The sequence below is a fragment of the Paramormyrops kingsleyae genome, chromosome 22 (assembly GCF_048594095.1).
Source record: "Paramormyrops kingsleyae isolate MSU_618 chromosome 22, PKINGS_0.4, whole genome shotgun sequence".
NCBI classification, from domain to species: Eukaryota; Metazoa; Chordata; class Actinopteri; order Osteoglossiformes; family Mormyridae; genus Paramormyrops; species Paramormyrops kingsleyae.
In genome coordinates this window covers 13045780-13065444 of record NC_132818.1, presented here as the reverse complement: position 1 = coordinate 13065444, position 19665 = coordinate 13045780, and the positions used below count along the sequence as shown (strand labels likewise).

Here is a 19665-nt window from a genome sequence, read left to right as displayed (position 1 = left end):
GGGAGGTAAAAACGGAGGACAGGAGAGAGAGAGTATAGAAAACTTTCCTCCCATCTGAGCCGAGGTAGAATGCGCTAGAGAGCGAGCCCTCGCAACCAAGGACAGAGTGAAGAAGAAGGGGTCCCTGCAGGGGGACTCAGAGAGCAACTCAATGCGGGGAAGGAGGAACCCCACTGAGACAGACACTAATTAGCACTTTTTATCTGTGTCACTCTGTGGGAAGAAGAAAGACTTGCAGCAGGAATCACAGAGTGGTGGCTGAACATCATGTGGATGGATGATCTCTGCAGCCTGAATGGCCTGGACCCTCTGTGGGTGAGTTGAACATCTATACCTTCTCAGAGAAAACATGAACTACCTGACTATCTAAAGGTGGACATTCCCTCAGTTAGCATGAACATCTGCATTCTATGGTTGAGTGAGAACACCTAGATTTTCATTCAATTAGTATGAACATCTGCATTCTAAGGTTGAGTGAGAACATCTAGATTTTCACTCAGTTAGCATGAACTCCTGAGTTCTCTGTGGGTGAGTATGAACATTTGGACCTTCTCTAAGTCAGCATGAATATCTGGAAAGTCCTTGTGTGAATATAAATGTAAAACATTCCCTGAGTCAGTTTAAACATCTCGACCTTCTCCGAGTCACTATGAACATATAGACTTTCTTTGAGTTTGCATTAACATTCAGGTGTTTATGTGTGAGTTAGCACCCAATTATGGGTGAATGTGAAGATTTGGACAGAGGCACCAACTGCTGACAAACCCTTAGAAGAAAAGGTAGAGATGGGCCCTATACTTCAATCCTTCAATACACAAATACTTGTCATACAGCAACTAGGAATCTGGTACTTAATGAAGTGCAAAATTGAAGTACCAGAAAAACTACTGTCCTTGTACTTTTGGTGGACTTCAGACATGTGAAAATTGGTCAATCGAGGTCACTAACCGACTTAACAATAACAATAGATAATGAAAGTTTTCTATGTGCATTAGTATGGTCAACTAAGGATATCTATCTATTTAAATGTATGGTCCATTTCATAGCATTTTCTGTTTGTGCAGAGAGTCATATTCACTCTGTGTTGGTGCTCTACACAGCCAAATCTCACCCTAAAATGAAAGTCTGATGTTGTTGCAGGATATAATTCAAGTTTTACTGAACTTCTCATTCACTGTGATCTACCGCAGCAATATTCTTATATTTGAGATGAATACTGCAGCAGCTATGTAGCAGTAAAACACAATTCCCAGCATCCAGGCCAAACCCTTATAGCGTTACATCTGATTCTGGTGCTATTTCAAAACCATTTTGGTAGCGCACATTGGAGCTGTAAAACAGAGAAGCTGGACATTCTAGTTCCAGTTGTTCTTAGGTGCCCCCTACGGTTGCCTGTGCCAAAATCACAAAACCTCACTGAGTCTCACTGAAACTGGAAGACAGTGTGTCTTCAGAGCAAAGCCCAAGGAATCTCACCACAGTGTGTCTGTTCTACTCACACGTCCTGAAATCTGGCACCGACTTCAGACAGAACTATTACTGTCTGTTGAGTGGTGAAGCCAGGCGCTGCTGGTAACGGGGCGGAGCTCTGTTCCGCCACTTGCCCGACGGCACTCACTGTCATTGGACAGGCAAGCCTCATTGGATTTGTGGTGCAGACTGTCCCCGCCCCTGATTCCCCAAGAAACACTTTCTCACCTTGCATACTTTTCTTAAATCTGCACACACGGCTCTGTATTTTGGCAGCAAAGCACTACATTTTAGTTTAGTTTTATGACCTATATGGGTAGCAGACTGCAAAGTTAGCCAGCAATCTAAGACCTGTTGCCATGGGAACTCGGCTACCCAGCTTTAGGTCTGTTATTTCATGATGTAAAGTTTCCCGCAGCAGGCACAGGCCTGCATATCCATCATAATGACTTCATTCCCATCTCCCCACCTAAAACACCTCCCCCGTCCACCACAAAAGATGAGGGAGTTGCCTGGAGAAACAGCCTTACCGCAGAAGCATGTATGACCAACCAAGCAATGAACTGATTTACCCCAAACCGCTGTATCACCGACTTAACAGCCAAATCTATCACGAATGCCTTGGGTGGACTACTCAACGGATTTGTTTTGATGAATAAAAAAAGTTTGCCCGTAAAAATTAACTTTAAGCATTAACTGGGGCATCTCAGGCCAGAGGGTACAGCAACCCCAAGTTAAAGGGATTGGGAACAACAAATACAAAATCACATATTCAGCTCCGCGCCATACGCCTGACACACAGGTACTGCCACCTGCACTCTGCCTGTGTTTATAATGCGCTTTTAGCATTGCCGTAATCTTACCAGTGAAAAGCCGCAGTCACAGGACCAAAGGGGGTTTGAGATGGAGCTGCGAAAAGCATTGGTGCTGCTATAAATAAGGTGTGGCTCAGCCTGCCAACCTGCGGTTTGACAGCCGCACAACAAAGACGGGCCAGTGAGACTCACATCCCTCTGGATGTAACAAAGGTGAGACTCACATCCCTCTGGATGTAACAAAGGTGAGACTCACATCCCTCTGAATGTAACAAAGGCGAGACTCACATCCCTTTGGATGTAAAACCCAGGAACTATTAGGTGTGTGGCCCAGTGGACTAGGACTGGGTGTTGTGATTAAGGAGGTCACTGGTACAAATTCCAATCTCAGCAGTGTGATTTCACCTTCAGCAAAGCTCTTAAAGCTTCTCCAGGGAGGGGCTGACCTTGCTTTCTCAAAATGCATGTCACTTTGAATAAAAGAATAAATGAATGCAAGATCTGACAGAACTATGTTCTCTTATTCAAAGCTAATCTTTGGCTCTAGGGAGTTTTACTCACACGAAAATGTTCTGAGGGCATAATGAAAAATGATTGGTTCAGAGAGACAACCAATCAGATTTAGAGGAGGTAGGTCCAAGCAATTTTAGGAGGCAGGACCAAGACATCTGATTGGTCGGTCTGACATCTGATCAAGATTTGATTGCTTATCTCTTTGAACCAATAATTTTTCGTTCTGCCCTCAAAACATTGTCGTGTAAGTAAAACCCCTGTGAGCTAATCTTTATGAACTTGCCGGGAACCTGATGTTCAATTTTTGCTTGCGTGTCAGGGAGCTCTTCAGTGCCAGTCAGCCGATTAGGTGACATAGGCAACCGCCTAGGGCACCATCTTCTGAGGGGGCGCCGGCTTAGCCAGCCAGTATCAGTTTGTCTCAGAGAGGGGGTGTCGGTGGTGATGCACCACATGGGCATCAACTGGTATTGAGGCAGACCCATTTGGCTTTATGGTTAGCCACCTGTGTGGGACTCAGGCTGCCCCAGAAGGGTATGGGCTCTAAGCCTGAAACCTGTCCATAAGCGGGGAATGTCTACTTGCTGCAGTTTACAGATTCCTTGACCATATACCTGACACTCTCACCCGCTGGCTCTGTTTCAGGACTGGAACCAGACTTGGTACACGCACAACCCAGACCTGACCCAGTGCTTCCAGCACACAGTGCTGGTGTGGGCTCCCTGCATCTACCTCTGGGTGTGCGCACCTTTCTACATGCTGTACCTCAGCTGCAATGGCCGTGGATACATAGACCTGACCAGCCTGTGCTGGGCCAAAATGGTGAGTCGGTAGAGGAGGCAAGTTTAACAGCAGGATGGTGTCCCATCATAGTGTCTACCGGACACGGTCACCATAGATACTGCTCAGGCACACCAGCTGAAACCTGCAATACTCATATCTACCAGCAGGGGTGCTATTCTTCACATTTTACTAGAACTCCAAAGACATGCCAGAAAGTAAACCGACGTGTGTGTATTCCAGTCCTCAGTTTCTGCTTTCGCTCAGGTCCTGGGGCTTGGCCTGGCCTCCATTGGTTTCGTGGAGTTCTTCTACATCCTACTGGAGAAGAACCAGGAGATACAGAAGCACATCGTGTTCCTGATTAGCCCTGTGATTCGCAGCCTCACCATGGTAAAGCCCCCTGACCTTTTCTAACTCATAACATCACCGCAAGGATATTGTTCTATTTAACCTTTTGCTAGACACAGACTGCTTTATATTAAGGCCAATTAGCAGTACAAGCATCTATGACAGGTTCAAATGGATATGGACCCTTGGAAGCATGAAGGTCACATTCTGTAACTCTTTGGGAACCTCTTTAAGAAAACGTGCCCCTTTCAGCTGCAGACCACAGACAGAAGCTGTTTTTGTTTACTGAACAAAACCACCAGAATATTTCTGCAGGGAGTGAGCCGGAGCGACAGTAGCTTACAGTTTTCCCCGTCTACTTACAAAAGATACAAATTTCAACATATTTGGAGATCCAGACCAAAACTGAAAATGTAAAGGGAAACATTGTGCTACAGAAATGCATGTATCTCTGTAAACATTAGGAGCACGGTGCAGGTATCATCTGGGTCAGTGTTTCTTTAAGTGGTGATGGGCTGGGAAGGAGCAAAAATGTGGACTGTCTGGCAGGGAGCTGGAAGGGTGCAAAAAAAGCATCGTCTGGAGGTGCCTGAGCACCAGGTTGCCAGGTTGAGAAACACTGATCTGGATAATATCACACGCATCATGTACCATGTCTATAGCCAATGAGTAATCTTTTGGAGTACTAAAAATATAGGGCCTTATTTTTCATCCTATGTTTACTTCTTGGTATCAATGAGCCCCATACCATCTGCTGTACTATTACGGTCTGTTTATGGTCTGATGAAATGAGCTATGAATTTCCCTAATGGCTGCTCCCCAAACCGCTACTAGGCTGGTCCAGAGGAAACTACGCTAATGCCCAACCCCCGAAGTCTCTGAAGTCTCTACTGCTGCAAGCTGATGTCTCTCCCCCCCGCAGGTTCTGGCCATCAGCGTGGTCCATCTGGAGAGGACCAAGGGCTGTCGCTCATCCATCATCCTCTTCATCTTCTGGCTGCTGGCCGTGCTGTGCTCCTTGGTGCCGTTGCGGGCAAAGATCCAGCTCGCCATCCAGGAGGTGAGGGGTTCCAAACCCTGACTTTTAGAAAATGGGCCATGGCTTTGTCCTTGACCTCTGGTCACTCTTGTGGGACTTTCCCCAAAGCCTCCAGAATCCGCCTCCATCTCCCTTTTCCAGTGCTGCCTGGCCCAGGCTGCTGTTGCTGCTTCCCATGCCAGTTGTCTCATTCCCATGCCGCCCCTCCCATCCCTTCCTGTTTGTGCAGCTTCACCGCCCTCTGATCTGGCTCTGCTCATCTTCCTGCTCTGTCCTAGTCTGTGTTGTCAGCCGTGGAGACACGGTCATTGCTAGGGGCTGGGGGGTCCCTCCTTCAGGAAGGGCCACAAGCCAATCGACACCCTCAGAGTTCCCTGTCACTCGGAGCTTCCGCTCGTCACCCGTCCCAATTTCCCCCGCAGAGGCGTCTCCCAGGTCATCTGTATTAGACAAATAAGCCGGCTTTGAAAACACATACAGAGACACACATGTGTGCCTACTGAACCATAAATAGCTGTATTTTCATTTAAGCCTCTGTTTTTGTATAAATGTTCCATCGACGAAGGATGAGACGAGGGGCTGCTACCTTTATGACCTTTTATAAGGCTGATTATACAAGATGACCGGGGAACATGGCGCTGGGGTCTTAATCACCCCCTGTACTGACTGTAGGGAGTCCAGTGCAACCCAAACTTTGAGGAAGGCCTCTGTATGCCAAACCCGTGGGCAGAGTTGGAAAGTGTGAGCCTGACTACATGCTAAATGCCTGCCTTTGTTAGGCCTGACCGCGTCTGTAGAAAAATCAAGCATGTGGCGATCCACAGCTGCCCCGACAGGCTGTGGGAGGAAGCATCGCAGAGCTATTAAAAGGCTGTAGTGCATTCTGGGACCTTGACTCGAACAGCCCTAGGGGCAAAGAGGTTGGCTAACGATAACCTGTGGCCCTAAATGTTAACTGAACTGCATCTACATACAGGGTAATGACAATCCCTACGCTCTCCATCTTTTGGCTCAAGCATTTCCTTCAACAATCTGCAAAACAGAAGCGGTTTGCTCGGGGTCCTTAGGTGCGGAGTTCACCATGTGGCTCGGTTTAGTCCAAAGCAAACTGACCTACATATTCTGACCACGGGCGGCAGCTGTGCCTGTTTTGTCTGCGGCCGGCATGAGGTCGCCCTCCGCCACGTCCCCCGGGGGCTTCCTCACCCCCGCACGGCTTTCCATTTCCCCCCAGGGATGGCCTGTTTACCGGGGGCAGTGGGTTTAGTTCATGTCGCTGCGGGGGAATCAGTGCTTGAGCCGCTGTTTGGAGGATCCCGGTAGCCTGTAGCCGTGAGCTAGCGCCAGGGTTAGCGGACACCCTCCAGAGCTTAATTTAGCCGCCGGTTTTCGAGTCGCTCCGATAGCAGATGATGTTTGCAACCACAGGCTCTCAATTTATAGATAGCGTGACTTGGAAGCGTTACGTCCTGGCACCTGGGCCTAATTTACGTATATATATATATACATGTAGAGCCGGTGTGCTGCATGTTTGTGCCCAAACGGGCCTCGTGAATCACCGGATTTGGCACCGGGCCACGCCGTGCGAGTGGCAGCAAATCACAAGATCAGCCAATCGCAGCAGACTGTTAAAAAAAACCCTATAATGCATCCCACTTGCATGGGTCTGAGGTTTTGGCGCGTTGTAGCGTAACGCGTTAATCACCCCCTAAGATCCGCTGCACGGCGGCTGCGGCAGGAAATGAGCCGATATGGTATAACAGGAAGTAACGGGCAGGAGCTTGTGGTGACGGACTCGGCAGGAGAAGAGCCCCGACACTGGGCAGTATAAGTTTTCGCTGCTCTCTAATGACTAATGAGGCTTCGCGGAAGAGTGTTGCATGCAGTGTGGAATTTCACTTATCCGCAAGGAAATAGCCAGGGTTTTCTTTTTTTTTTTTTTCGCTGTAGTTGTTTTAACGTTTGTTTAATGTGGGGCTTTTCCAGCCTGGGAAGCAAACCTCAACTTATTGCTGGGATTCTTTAGAAAACAGAATGATGGTACGAATACAGACAAACAGCAATTTCTTATTGATTTAAGGAACATGAAATAAAAAAAAAAGGAAACAAGTATAAACTAAGACGTGGTGAATGGTGTTGGCACTGTAAACACTGAGATTCCTGAGAATAAGCCACAGATGTACCCTTAGGGAGGCACTGCACAAACCCTTTAAAGCACATACATTTGTAAAAAGATGTAATTATAAGCTAAGTAAGTCTTTCTGCAAATATTTACAGAGCTATTCTGCATGGTACATATCACTGCAGTCGATCCAGTAAAGATAAGGCACGTTCCTAGGCTAATGAGGCCTACCGTTACCTCTCACTAACTTAGCCAATGAGCACGGCCACATGTCCCGTCTCAGAACCACTAAACCTCTGTCTCACCTAATGACCGTAATCTTGCTGCCTCAGCCAATGAACATCATCTTGACACCATGTTCTGCCAATGAGCATTATGCTACTCTCTGCATTGACCTATGGTCTGTCTTGTTTCACTTGCGCTTCAGGATTTCTCGGTGGACGCCCTGCGCTATCTGGCCTTCTTCAGTTACTTCTCCTTCCAGCTGGCCCAGCTGGTCCTTGTCTGCTTCTCGGACCGACGCCCCAGTACGGCAAAGCCTGTCTCTGTCAAGGTGCGGGATCCCCGAATGAGAGCACCGATCGTCACATGGGGGGGTGACACCGCCCCACTAGGAGTGGTCCTTAACAAATCCGTATTTGATGTTTGCAGAATCCCTGTCCGGTCCAGGATGCATCTTTCTTGTCGAAGGTTCTCTTCTGGTGGTTCACAGGGTGAGCAGCTTTTCCTACCCCAACATCAGCAACAACCAAACAACAATAATAACATCAAAAAAAACAACAAGAATAAACATGCTATGACTCAACGTTGAGGCAAGTGGTCCCAAAATGTGGGCCTGCCAGTGAACTACATCCTTTCAGCAGCTTGACTGACTCTGATGTGTGACCCTCAGGCTGGTGGTGAAGGGGTACCGGCAACCCCTCCAAGTGGAGGACCTGTGGACCCTGAGGCAGGAGGACACTTCTGGGCACATCATCTCGGGCATGAAGGAGGCCTGGAGCGAGGGGTGTGCCAGGCTTCAGCGGTAAAAACCCGATACCTATCGCCAGAGTAATGGCTGCTCGCCATTCAGTTATCAAACCTCGTCATCATTTCAGCAACATGTCTAAGCAGAAGGTAATTAAACAGTCAGCAAAGGGGGTATTTTTCATACCTTCCAGGCTGGTATCAAGTACACCATTTTAGAGGTTAATGCTTCTTCTGTTCATGTACATAAACACAACACACCACATGGATTCATTAAAATTCCAGATCAAAGTCGCCAATGGCAAATCTGAACGTGTGTGTCCACTGGCAGGCAGGAGGGGGCGCTGCACTTAAGTGCACCGCAGGGCTATAGGCTGGCGGAGCAGCCCCAGCTGCTCAGGAAACTGCAGAAGGAGCAGAGCTCGGGGCTTCACCTGCTGCGCACCCTCGCCCGGCGCTTTGGGCCCCGCTTCCTGTTGGGGGCGCTGTGCCTCGTCGTCCACGACGCTTTCCTGTTCTCCATTCCACAGGTGCTCAGGTGAGATGGAACACAGGGCCGCTGTGGTGCTTTATTCCCACTCAGTGACCAATGGATGAGCGAGAGACTGGGGGGCGGGGGGGTTAAGGATCAAGACCCCATCATCAGGCTAGGCCAGCTGGCAGCAGTAAGACTGAGACTGATGCATGCAAGATGCAGGCATGCTGTACTACACCTTGCTGGTGTATGCTACTCTAAGCTAGGCTCTGCTACGCTATATTAGGGTATGCAAGGCTCTACACCACTATGTTAGGCTCTGATAGAGTATGCAAGGCACTACTATGCTATGTTAGGTAGTGCTAGGCTCTGCCAGGCTCTCCTATATTTCCACGATGTCACAGGGACGTGGCAAATTCTTCCCCCCATCAGCATAATTTCGCAGGCCAGCCCTCACATCCGGTAGCTGGGCAAAGATTCCCAAATAGATGCCTTACCCTCAGACCTGAGCAGAGGAACACCTCCCCCTCTTCAAACCCTTGTACTCCTCTTGGTGATACCTCACCGATGTTACACTCCACAGCCCGCTGCTGGGATTCATGAGGGAGCAGGACGCCCCCTTGTGGAAAGGCTACTTCTACGCCGCGGCGATGTTCCTGCTGTTGTGCCTCCAGTCGTTGTTCCGCCACCAGTACATGTATGCCTGCTTCACCGTGGGCATGAGAGTAAAGACGGCCGTCATGGGGCTGGTCTACAGGAAGGTGTGTCTTCACGGACAAACGGGAGGGAGCCTCGTATCCCAGAAGCCAACACACTGACCTTTCTGCCATGTCTCCTTCCCCCCAGTCTCTGGTGATCAACAGCGCCGCACGCCGGACATGTACCATGGGGGAGATCATCAATCTGGTGTCTGCTGACACTCAGAAGCTCATGGACTTTGTTGTGTACTTTAACGCCATGTGGATTGCTCCTGTGGAGATTGCCCTGTGCCTCTTCTTCCTCTGGCAGGTAAACCTTCTCTCAGCCTCAACTACCCGGACTGTGCTTATGAGGATTGGTAGAGGTTTGGGAGGGAGGACAATGGGAGAACTTGCTATCAATGTAGGAGGGGATCGTGATGGTGAGGGTGGAGAAAGTGGCTCTATCACGGCAACTCAGTAGCCACCTTCTCTCTCTGCATCCTCCAACAGCAGCTGGGTCCGTCTGCCCTGGCCGGCATCACAGTCATCATCCTCATCTTCCCCCTGAACGGCTTCATTGCTAAAAAACGGAGCAAGCTCCAGGTAAGGCCGTCGTCACCCCCACCCCCCCCAAAGAGCCAGACACTGAGGTGGGCGCCCCCGCAGCACGCTCCCTCACACCCAACGTGATCCCATTTTAGCTGGCGCTCTGCAGCTGCATCCAGTAAAACCAGGCCGGCTAGAGCGCTGCCAGGCCACCCTGCGGGCTGCGTGTGTATTTTTCATCCTGCAGCTTCCCCATTTTGCCCTTAAAAAATATATAACAGCCACAAATGACTCATAAAATATTAATTTCTTATTTATAGTACTTCAAACAACAGGCAGGAAGTCAGTGCTTTAAATTGGAAAAGTTAATTATAATTACTTTTAACCACCATTCTGGCTTTCTTCATTTCCTTCCATCCCTTGGTCCTCGAAACTCTTACCCAGTAGAGCTGGGAAACAGTGTGGACAGGATTCCGGTCCATCGCGGGGACACGCAACTGCACACACCGCATCTTTTTTTGATGTATGGAAATTCACATGATGATTCCTGCTGCTGACCGTCCTGGGTGGGGTTTCGTCTCTCCCTCAGGAGATGCAGATGAAGTTCACGGACCGCCGCATCAAGCTGATGAATGAGATCCTGAGCGGAATAAAGATCTTGAAGTTCTATGCCTGGGAAAAAGCCTTTCTGGGCCAAATCCGGGACTGCAGAGAAAAGGAGCTAGCAGCTCTGAAGAAATCCCAGATCCTCTACTCCGTCTCTCTCGCCTCCTTCAACTCCTCCTCTTTTCTCGTATGATTATTTTTCTTTTCCTTAGTAGACTCTTTTATCCAGTTTTATGCAGTTTACAATTTACAGTTTAATTTACTGATTTATACAGTTTTACTCACAACAGTAGAGTGGTATGGTCATAAGTCCCTCACCCCCAACCCACCTGCAGTTCTTTATTGCAGTATGAGGACTTCTATTGCTCTGTGATCATGAGTGGAGTGTGGGACAATGGATCCGTCTCTGCTCTCCCCCCAGATGGCCTTCGCCATGTTTAGCGTCTATGTGTTGACCGACCCTAAAAATGTGCTGGATGCCCAGAAGGTCTTTGTCACCATGGCACTGATCAACATCCTCAAGACTCCCCTGAGCCAGCTGCCCAGTGCCATCAGCACCACCATGCAGGTGAGGTCAAAGTGTGCTACTCAAAGAAGCAATAGTAGAAGCAAAGAGCACTAGTCAAAGAGAGACAGTCAAAGAACCCTGCTTAATTAGTGTTAATCAGAGAACGCTTACCAATGATCACTAATCAGACTAATACTCAAAGAATGCTAATCTAAGAGCGCTAGTGAAAGAAAACAAGTTAAAGAGTATTAATCTGAGAGCACTACTTAAGTAATGCTAGTCAGATACTGCTAGTGAAGAGCATTAGTCAAGGAGCACTAGTTAAACAGCAATCGCCACTAGGACACACAAGCAACCACAATCACCAGGCAAAGGAGCAATGGACATCACTAACATAACATGACTTCAGCTGTTTATAAAACCACCAGGGCACGGAGATCACTAAACTTCCCCTGCTTTTCAGGCTGTGGTCTCGCTGAGGCGCCTTGGGAAATTCCTTTGTCAGGAGGAGCTGAAGTCAGATGTTGTGGAGAAGGTGCCCTGCAGTCCTGGTGAGAATGAGGAAGTGAGATCATAAAGTTTCCCATGTGACAGAAACATGCAACAGTTTCCACAGTTTGACATAACGATGCTTAATACCACTGCTGAAAATGTATTAGAATGACATTGTGGTAAAGAACTGGTCTGATTCAGAAACCTACAAAGACCTTTCCTTAAAAAAATATTTGCTAGTGCCAGCTGTGGAACAAAAAGATTCATTGCTGAGGTAAAAGCATGGTTGAGGTAAAAGCCAACATACAATCAAAATAGTCTCCAGGTCTCCAGACAGCCCCAAGAAAAAGAACCAGCCATTTTGAAAAGTAAACTAATTAGATATCTTACATTTACAGATGGTTAGTGATTTTGCAGATTTAACAAAGAAATTCTGTGAGACTTTTGTATCTCAAGATGTGCAGCATTTCCATATTTACCGAGTAGAAATGTCTTTTGTTCAGAAAATTGTGCTGAAAATAATTAGTTATTTTTTGACCATTGTGACATATTCTATATAGCTGACTCAGGTGGAGATGGGGTGACAGTAGAAAATGGCACTTTCAGCTGGTCTAAAGAGGGCCCTCCTTGTCTCAAGAGGTAAGTCCCGCAAACTCCAAAGAATGCATCTGGTTGATACAGAAGTTTCTTTAATGTTAGTTTCTTGCTTGGGATCAATGTAGTGGAAGTTTAATTCAGCCTTAAAATTCACTGACAGCACCAGTCATCATCTGGATGAATGACATTGAGACTGAATGACATTCTCTAGTTCCTAAGACTTTCTGTGTTGTGAAGTGCTCTGCAAGGCTTGTGTGTGGAAGACAGTTCAGGCGTCCAGGTTACTTGGCACAGAGCCAAACCACTGTAGCTAGGACAGCATGCTATACCTTCATGCATCTTTCTGATGTCTCTGATTGTAGGATCAGTGCCCGCATTCCGGGAGGCTCACTGGTGGCGGTGGTTGGTCACGTGGGTAGCGGGAAGTCCTCCCTGCTCTCAGCCTTGCTTGGGGAGATGGAGAAGCGAAGCGGGCGTGTCTGTCTAAAGGTCTGTCACTGCGATCATTCTGGTAGGATGTAGCAGGATGTAGGAAAGATTTTTATACCTGGGACTTGCTGTGGGCAGGGAATGGTCCAAACCACAAGAAGACCTGGTCTCTGAACTGGAGGTCTATTGGGACCCATTTCTAACGATCAGGGTTTCAGCTTATACACTCGAGCTTTCTGCATCGCGACTTTCCCCATCACGGGGTCGATATGTCACAGGGTTGGCATAAGAAATTAAATGGGAATTTTTTGGGAGGCACGGACGACACCCAAAGGCTAGCAGATGGCACACAAAAGGTTTATATCTCCTCTATACCTTTCACACAGCTTGGTCCTCTTTGTCAGGCACATTCGCAGTACAAACAAACAAGACTTTCAATGATTCCCTTAGTCGAAATCTTTAATGAGCAGGAACAATTCACCACCGCCTTGCTGCACTTTGTTGGGACCCTTCCCCTTTTGCCTCGGTGAACTCTCTTGGGACCCTTCCCCTTTTGCCTCGGTGAACTCTCTTGGGACCCTTCCCCTTTTGCCTCGGTGAACTCTCTTGGGACCCTTCCCATTCCGCTGCACTGGTCTGCTTAACATCAGTGTCTTAAGCACCAATGGCTTTTTTCATCACCCTTTTTTTAAATTAATTTGCCTGTTGGTTCCTTCCAGGGCTCCGTGGCCTATGTGCCCCAGCAGGCTTGGATCCAGAATGCATTCCTGCGGGACAACATCACCTTTGGGCTTGAGAAGAAAGAGAGCTGGTACCAGCAAGTAGTGGAGGCTTGTGCTCTTAGACCCGACCTGAAGATCCTGCCTGCTGGGGATGCCACTGAGATTGGTGAGAAGGTAAGGCCACTGAGGTTCCTGACCTATTTTAGCAAATATTACTTGTTCTTTGGTCCCTTGAGTGTGATGCTGGGGCTGATGCTGTCATGGCTTCACCACAGGGCTTGAACTTGTCTGGGGGACAGAAACAGCGGGTTAGCCTGGCGCGTGCCGTCTACAGGAAGACTGATGTTTATCTGCTAGATGACCCTCTGTCAGCTGTGGATGCTCATGTGGGCCAACATATCTTCGATAAGGTCATTGGGCCCAAAGGCCTTTTGAAAGACAAGGTAGTTTCCTTAAAAACTTACCCATGCATTTAAAAACAATGTTATTAATTCAATCATGTTCATAATGAGAGTGCTTTGAGTCTTGTTTGATAGACTTGCATGTTTGTACACACAGACGCGCATCCTGGTCACGCATGGCCTGAGCTTCCTGCCGCAGGCCGACTTGATCCTGGTCATGGTGGATGGCGAGATCACCGAGACGGGCTCGTACCTGGAGCTGCTCAGCCGTCAGGGCGCCTTCGCAGACTTCACACGTGCCTTTGTTAGCACTGGTGCTGATTACAGAGAGAGCTCTGCCTGCCAAGGTTGGAGGAACCGCATTGTACCAGAAAGGTTCAGATCCCTACACTGCGGATGAGGAAATTACATTTTGAAATGGTTTAATTTTGTGACACATGGCAGGTACCAAGAAGTCTTCCTCCCGGCTCAGCATAGCCAACTCCATGTTTGTTTCTAGTGACCTTTCCCAGGAACAGCTAATTAGGTAATATCTCGATTATTAGGTATTAGGTACTAATCTCAATTACCACCCCAACATGACATACAAGATTAAAAAGTATAACTCTGTTCCCCTCCAGTGTTGATAAGGGCAGTACCAGCTTACAGAACATGGAGTCCATATCCAATACTGATTGGGATCCAATCAAAGAAGATTTGGGCAAACTGACCGAGGCTGACCAAGCCCATACTGGAAGGGTGGGTTCATTAATCATGTCAATTATTTAGTAGGAATGATAATTGAAAATATTCAGTTGAAATGTGGGTAGTATTTTCATTTGCAACTAAATAGGATTTCCAAATAAATTGTAAGATCACTGTAATAACCCTGGAACTTTGTTCTGGATCTTCACAGGTGAAACTGGAGATGTACGTGGATTACTTCAGGACCATCGGTTTGACACTCATCTTGCCAATCGTCTTCTTGTATGCTGTCCAGCAGACTGCTTCCTTAGCCTACAATTACTGGCTCAGCTTGTGGGCCGACGACCCCATAATCAATGGCACTCAGACAGACATGGACTTCAAGCTGGGGGTTTTTGGAGCTCTTGGAATCGCACAAGGTTGGAAAAGTCTTATTTAACACATGATACCCTCAAAGAGCTAGAGAAGAAAGAATGACTATCTGGCGTTGACCTACTCTTTGTCCTACGCATTTCAGGACTGGCAAGTTTTGGTACCATGGTGGCCATCTCAGTAGGAGGAATCATAGCCTCTCGTTACCTTCACCTGGACCTCCTGAACAACGTCCTGCTCTCCCCAATGTCCTTCTTTGAGAGAACTCCCAGCGGCAACCTCCTCAACCGCTTCTCCAAGGAGGTGGATGCCATTGACTGCATGATTCCCGAAGGGCTGAAGATGATGCTTGGCTACTTGTTCAAGCTGCTGGAAGTCTGCATTATCGTGCTTTTGGCAACGCCCTTTGCGGTGGTTGTCATCCTTCCCCTCACCCTCTTCTATGCCTTCATCCAGGTATGCAGGAGATGTCGGCCCAACAGGAATGGATTTTGATGTTTTATAGAGGGTAGAAAGTTCAGATCCTGAAGGTACAATTCCAGATCAAGATTTTGTTTCAACCAACGAGTTGAGTACTCTGTGACTGTGACTCGTTAAACTCAACTGGTTAGTTGACACAAAATCTTGGACTGGATTTGTACTTTCTGGACTTTCCACCTGCATGGTTCCACACAGCGCTGACAGCAGCAGATATCAGCAGGGCTTTAAACCACAAGGCTCCTGGTAGAGGTTCCTTGAAGGCACATTTTTCAGCCCATTATTTTTCCAAACACATTGAATAAGGTGACACTGTACCATCAGTTTAGTTTGAGCTTCATCCTCCTCTCTGCTCTAGAGTTTCTACGTGGCGACATCCTGTCAGCTGCGTCGCCTGGAGTCTGTAAGCCGCTCCCCCATCTACACCCACTTCAACGAGACTGTGCAGGGGGCCAGTGTGATCCGGGCCTTTGGAGAGCAGTCCAGGTTCATCTCGGAGGCCAACGCCAGAGTTGACCACAACCAGACTTCCTACTTCCCTCGATTTGTAGCCACCAGGTTGGAGTTACTGTATGAAAAATGTGAAGCTTGGAAAACTTCCGTCATTCATTTAGTCAATCTGGGATTGTGTCCCAGATGTTTGCATCATCAAACATTGTCCAGCCAACTCTCACTCACTGATCTCATTTTGTAGGTGGTTGGCTGTGAATCTTGAGTTCCTTGGCAATGTCTTAGTCCTTGCAGCCTCTATCCTATCTGTTATGGGTAAGGACACCCTGAGTCCTGGAATTGTGGGATTGGCTGTGTCTCATTGCTTACAGGTTAGAAAGATCTTATTCCTGTTTTTAATCATGTGCAGAAATATATTTACAACGAAGGACAAATAGTAACATCACATAACATCATGTGCTACAGGTGACAGACATCCTAAGCTGGATTGTGCGCTCTTGGACTGATGTGGAAAACAACATTGTATCTGTGGAGAGGGTGAAAGAGTACGCAGACACCTCAAAAGAGGCAAGAGTGTCCCAAGATGTGGACTTTTCTCCCAAATCCATGGCATAGGAAGTGCTTGAGTCTGCAGAGACTTTGTTCTAATGAAACTATAACATTGTTTCCCTCAGGCACCCTGGACAACAGAGAACATTTCTCTCCCTGTGACCTGGCCCCAGGCAGGGACTATAGTGTTTCAGGGGTATGGCCTACAGTACCGCAGGGGTTTGGACTGGGCTCTCAAGGACATCTCTCTGAGCATCCAGGAGAGAGAGAAGGTCTGGAGTAGGCAATCCTCAAATTGCACCATAGAACTGAACATTTGCAGCAACTTCCACACACACCTCTTTTCTATCATTCCTGTCTAGGTTGGAATAGTTGGAAGGACAGGGGCGGGAAAATCATCTCTGGCTCTCGGCATCTTCAGGATCCTAGAGGCTTCAAAGGGGATGATCTACATTGATGACATCAACATTGCAGAAGTAGGACTGCATGACTTGAGGTCCCGCATCACTATCATCCCACAGGTACAGTATATAAGTGAAATCTTTTTAAATTACTGTCTTAGCCTCATTTTTCAATAATACAATTAAGTGGGTAGACTGCTGGGGGGGGGAGTGGCACAGTGGACCAGGGGTTGAGCCTCCAATATGGTTCTGTGTGTGTGGAGTTTGCATGTTCTCCCTGTATCGTCGTGAGATTTCCTCTGGGTAGTCCGCTTTCCCCCCACAGTCCAAAATCATGTTGAAGCTAATTGAAGTTCCCAAATTGCCTGTAGTTATGCATGTGTGAGTGAATGGTGTGTGAGTGTGCAATCTGCGATGGGTTGGTGCCCCATCCTGGATTGTTCCCTGCATTGTGCCCATAGGCTACAGACCCCCCTCGACCTTGAACAGGACAAGTGGTTTCAGAAAATGTATGGATGGACTGTTGAGAGTATGGGCTATATTACTCAGATTGGAGTACACTGGGACACCAGACTCTCTTCTCTGACAGAGCTAGCTTTTCCCAAAAGTTTCTTTCAGCCTTGAGCATAATATCATTGATATCATTGCACACACCAAAGGGCTTCATCTTCCTTAGGAAATGCACCCTACTCTGCACTGTCCTATAGACTCTGTGTCATCACGCCAGTCCAGGTCATCATTGCTGGATATGCTAATGTACTCATGGCACTGTGCCAATCCTGCACTCTCCCTGGGTGGCCCCAGAAGTCATTTGTCTTTCAGACACTGATCCGTAGGTGATTCTTCTTACACCGGCCAAACAACACTCTCCACTAAACCTGTACTCATTTTCCTTTCCTTCATTGATACTTCTCACAATTGGAAAAATGTCAGAGAACTTCAGAGGGCGGCATGATCTGGAGCAGTACCTGAAGTCTGTAGTAGGAAGATCTAACAGGAATAGTGTTCAATGCACAGGAGAAGTCAATGAAGAGAATCCTCAGGAAATTGCTTGATTTGCCCAGTACAAATAAACTCTGTGAAGCAGGAACATGATAACATCTTCCATGTGTGCCTGGTAGGCGATCTGTAGCCAAGTCCTACATGAGTGGCTTGAGATTCTGGAGGAGGAACCTGACCTCCTCTTTATCCCCCCCCCCATCAGAAAAGCCCTCTGCTTCTTCTTTTCCAGGGAATAACTGTGTACAGGAGTAATTAAATGCTGAGGTATCTGTGCTCACGTTTCATCTCACCACCAGGACCCTGTACTGTTCTCTGGGTCGCTGCGCATGAACCTCGACCCCTTTGACCGTTACTCGGATGAGGTGGTGTGGAGCGCCCTGGAGCTGGCCCACCTCAAGAGCTTCGTCTCCAGCCTGCCTGATAAGCTGGGCCACGAGTGTTCAGAAGGAGGAGAGAACCTGAGGTAGGCCTGCACTCTGCTCCTCCTGCTCTCCATCTCTTCTTCTGCTCATTCTTCCCCACCTCTTGAACCCGCTGTCCCGTTACCCCTCTCGCCTGTCCGCCAGTCTGGGTCAGCGTCAGCTGCTGTGTCTGGCCCGAGCTCTGCTGCGCAGAACCAAGGTGCTGGTTCTGGACGAGGCCACGGCCGCCGTGGACCTGGAGACGGACAACCTGATCCAGTCGACCATCCGCAGCCAGTTCGAGGACTGCACCGTGCTGACCATCGCCCACCGGCTCAACACCATCATGGACTACACCAGGTGAGGATGCTCAGGCATCGATGAGCCACGGCACCAGAACTATCACAGGAGGAAACAGATAACTGAGCAAGCGGAGTCACTTAAAGAAGACTGGGTGGATTCAGATGTACAAATTACATATATTCGTGAGTATTACCTGTATTCCTGGATGCTCTTTCTCGTGTGAACTGTTACAGAGTCATCGTGATGGACCAGGGCCAAATTGTGGAGATTGGCACGCCATCAGGCCTCATCGGCCAGCGGGGCCAGTTTTACAACATGTGCCTCGAAGCCGGACTGGTGTGAGCTCTTGACCGGCATGTTAGTGGGATAGGAAGAAGCAGGCGCCCTGGAACTTCCCTCAGCAGAGGAGCGGAGAGCGCCACCTGGTGTATGGAAGCAGCAACGACGCCACAAGAACAATACCACAAAATCAAACAGAATGAGCAAAGACTGCTGCCCAGCTACGGGTCCCCCTAGTCTCAAAGTCAAGGTGACATGAGGATCAGGGATGGGACTCACGCATAACATTTGGGGTGACTGTAACCACAGAACCCACATCAATCAGAATCACAGGCTCTAAGTAAATGAAGGGAAACTGAAAGACCATCACTTCATATCATTTGTGTTTTCAAGTACTGTATTTTAAGAAATAAAGTGCCAAAATATTTTATAAAGAAATAGACGGGTACCTTGTTAAACTATATCACAGGTGGGTGCCTTAAGACATGCTTTTATAACTCAGCATGATCTATTAACCAGATAACAGGGAATCAGAGCTGTGGGTTAAAACACCTGAACATCTGACTGCAGTTATGTTGAAAATGGTGCCTTCAGGGAAGGAAATGTGCAAAAAGGGCCAATTTAAAAATACATACAATTAAATGTTCCATTTATAAGACTGAAATGTACACAGATGTTATTTTTTTTTTTTGGTGAGCAGAGTGCTGGAATTGCCCTGTTCAGTGCACATATCTGTGACGCTACCGCAGTATGAATGGGGATGTATAATGTTTTTAGGCAATAAAATTGTTTTGTTAGTCACAGTGCAACACATTAATAAACCCTAAATAGGGGTTTTGCATTAACTGTATGCATTACCAACAATCCCATACTTGTCCACCAAAAATCATCATACACTTCAGTAAAAATGATTAAAAATGTTTCTTATTTACAACAGATTCAGGTTATTTATCCTTAATGGGAAATTTTTGTGTTGCAGTACCCATTTAAAAAAAATATATATATATTTTTGTATAGGGTATTATCACAACATTACATCGTCTCAAAGCGCTTTACAGCATCCCCACCCAACGCCCCCAGTGAGTAAGCCATAGGCGACAGTGGCAAGGAAAAACTCCCGAGAAGGAAGAAACCTCGGGAGGGACCAGACTCAAAGGGGGAGCCCATCCTCCACGGGCCGGCAGGGAGAGTCAAAATCTCTTCAGGATTAATAATCTGAATGAAATGGGCGAAAT

The 19665-nt window shown here is 47.6% G+C and overlaps 1 protein-coding gene across 1 annotated transcript; it reads left to right on the top strand.

Moving 5' to 3' along the window:
* On the top strand, window positions 1-19364 carry LOC111849148 (multidrug resistance-associated protein 1-like). The gene is made up of 31 exons (XM_023821791.2): window positions 1-315; window positions 3444-3620; window positions 3846-3971; window positions 4852-4989; window positions 7518-7643; window positions 7742-7803; window positions 7983-8114; window positions 8388-8594; window positions 9115-9292; window positions 9378-9539; window positions 9722-9814; window positions 10347-10550; window positions 10785-10931; window positions 11335-11422; window positions 11924-12002; window positions 12323-12449; window positions 13109-13285; window positions 13387-13554; window positions 13670-13859; window positions 13957-14038; window positions 14133-14250; window positions 14408-14615; window positions 14714-15024; window positions 15404-15603; window positions 15740-15866; window positions 15961-16062; window positions 16170-16316; window positions 16407-16565; window positions 17744-17910; window positions 18014-18208; window positions 18385-19364. Exons 1-31 carry the CDS (start codon window positions 268-270, stop codon window positions 18491-18493), a joined length of 4554 nt encoding a protein of 1517 aa, XP_023677559.2. The 5' UTR covers window positions 1-267; the 3' UTR covers window positions 18494-19364.
* The last annotated feature ends 301 nt before the right edge of the window (window positions 19365-19665 follow it).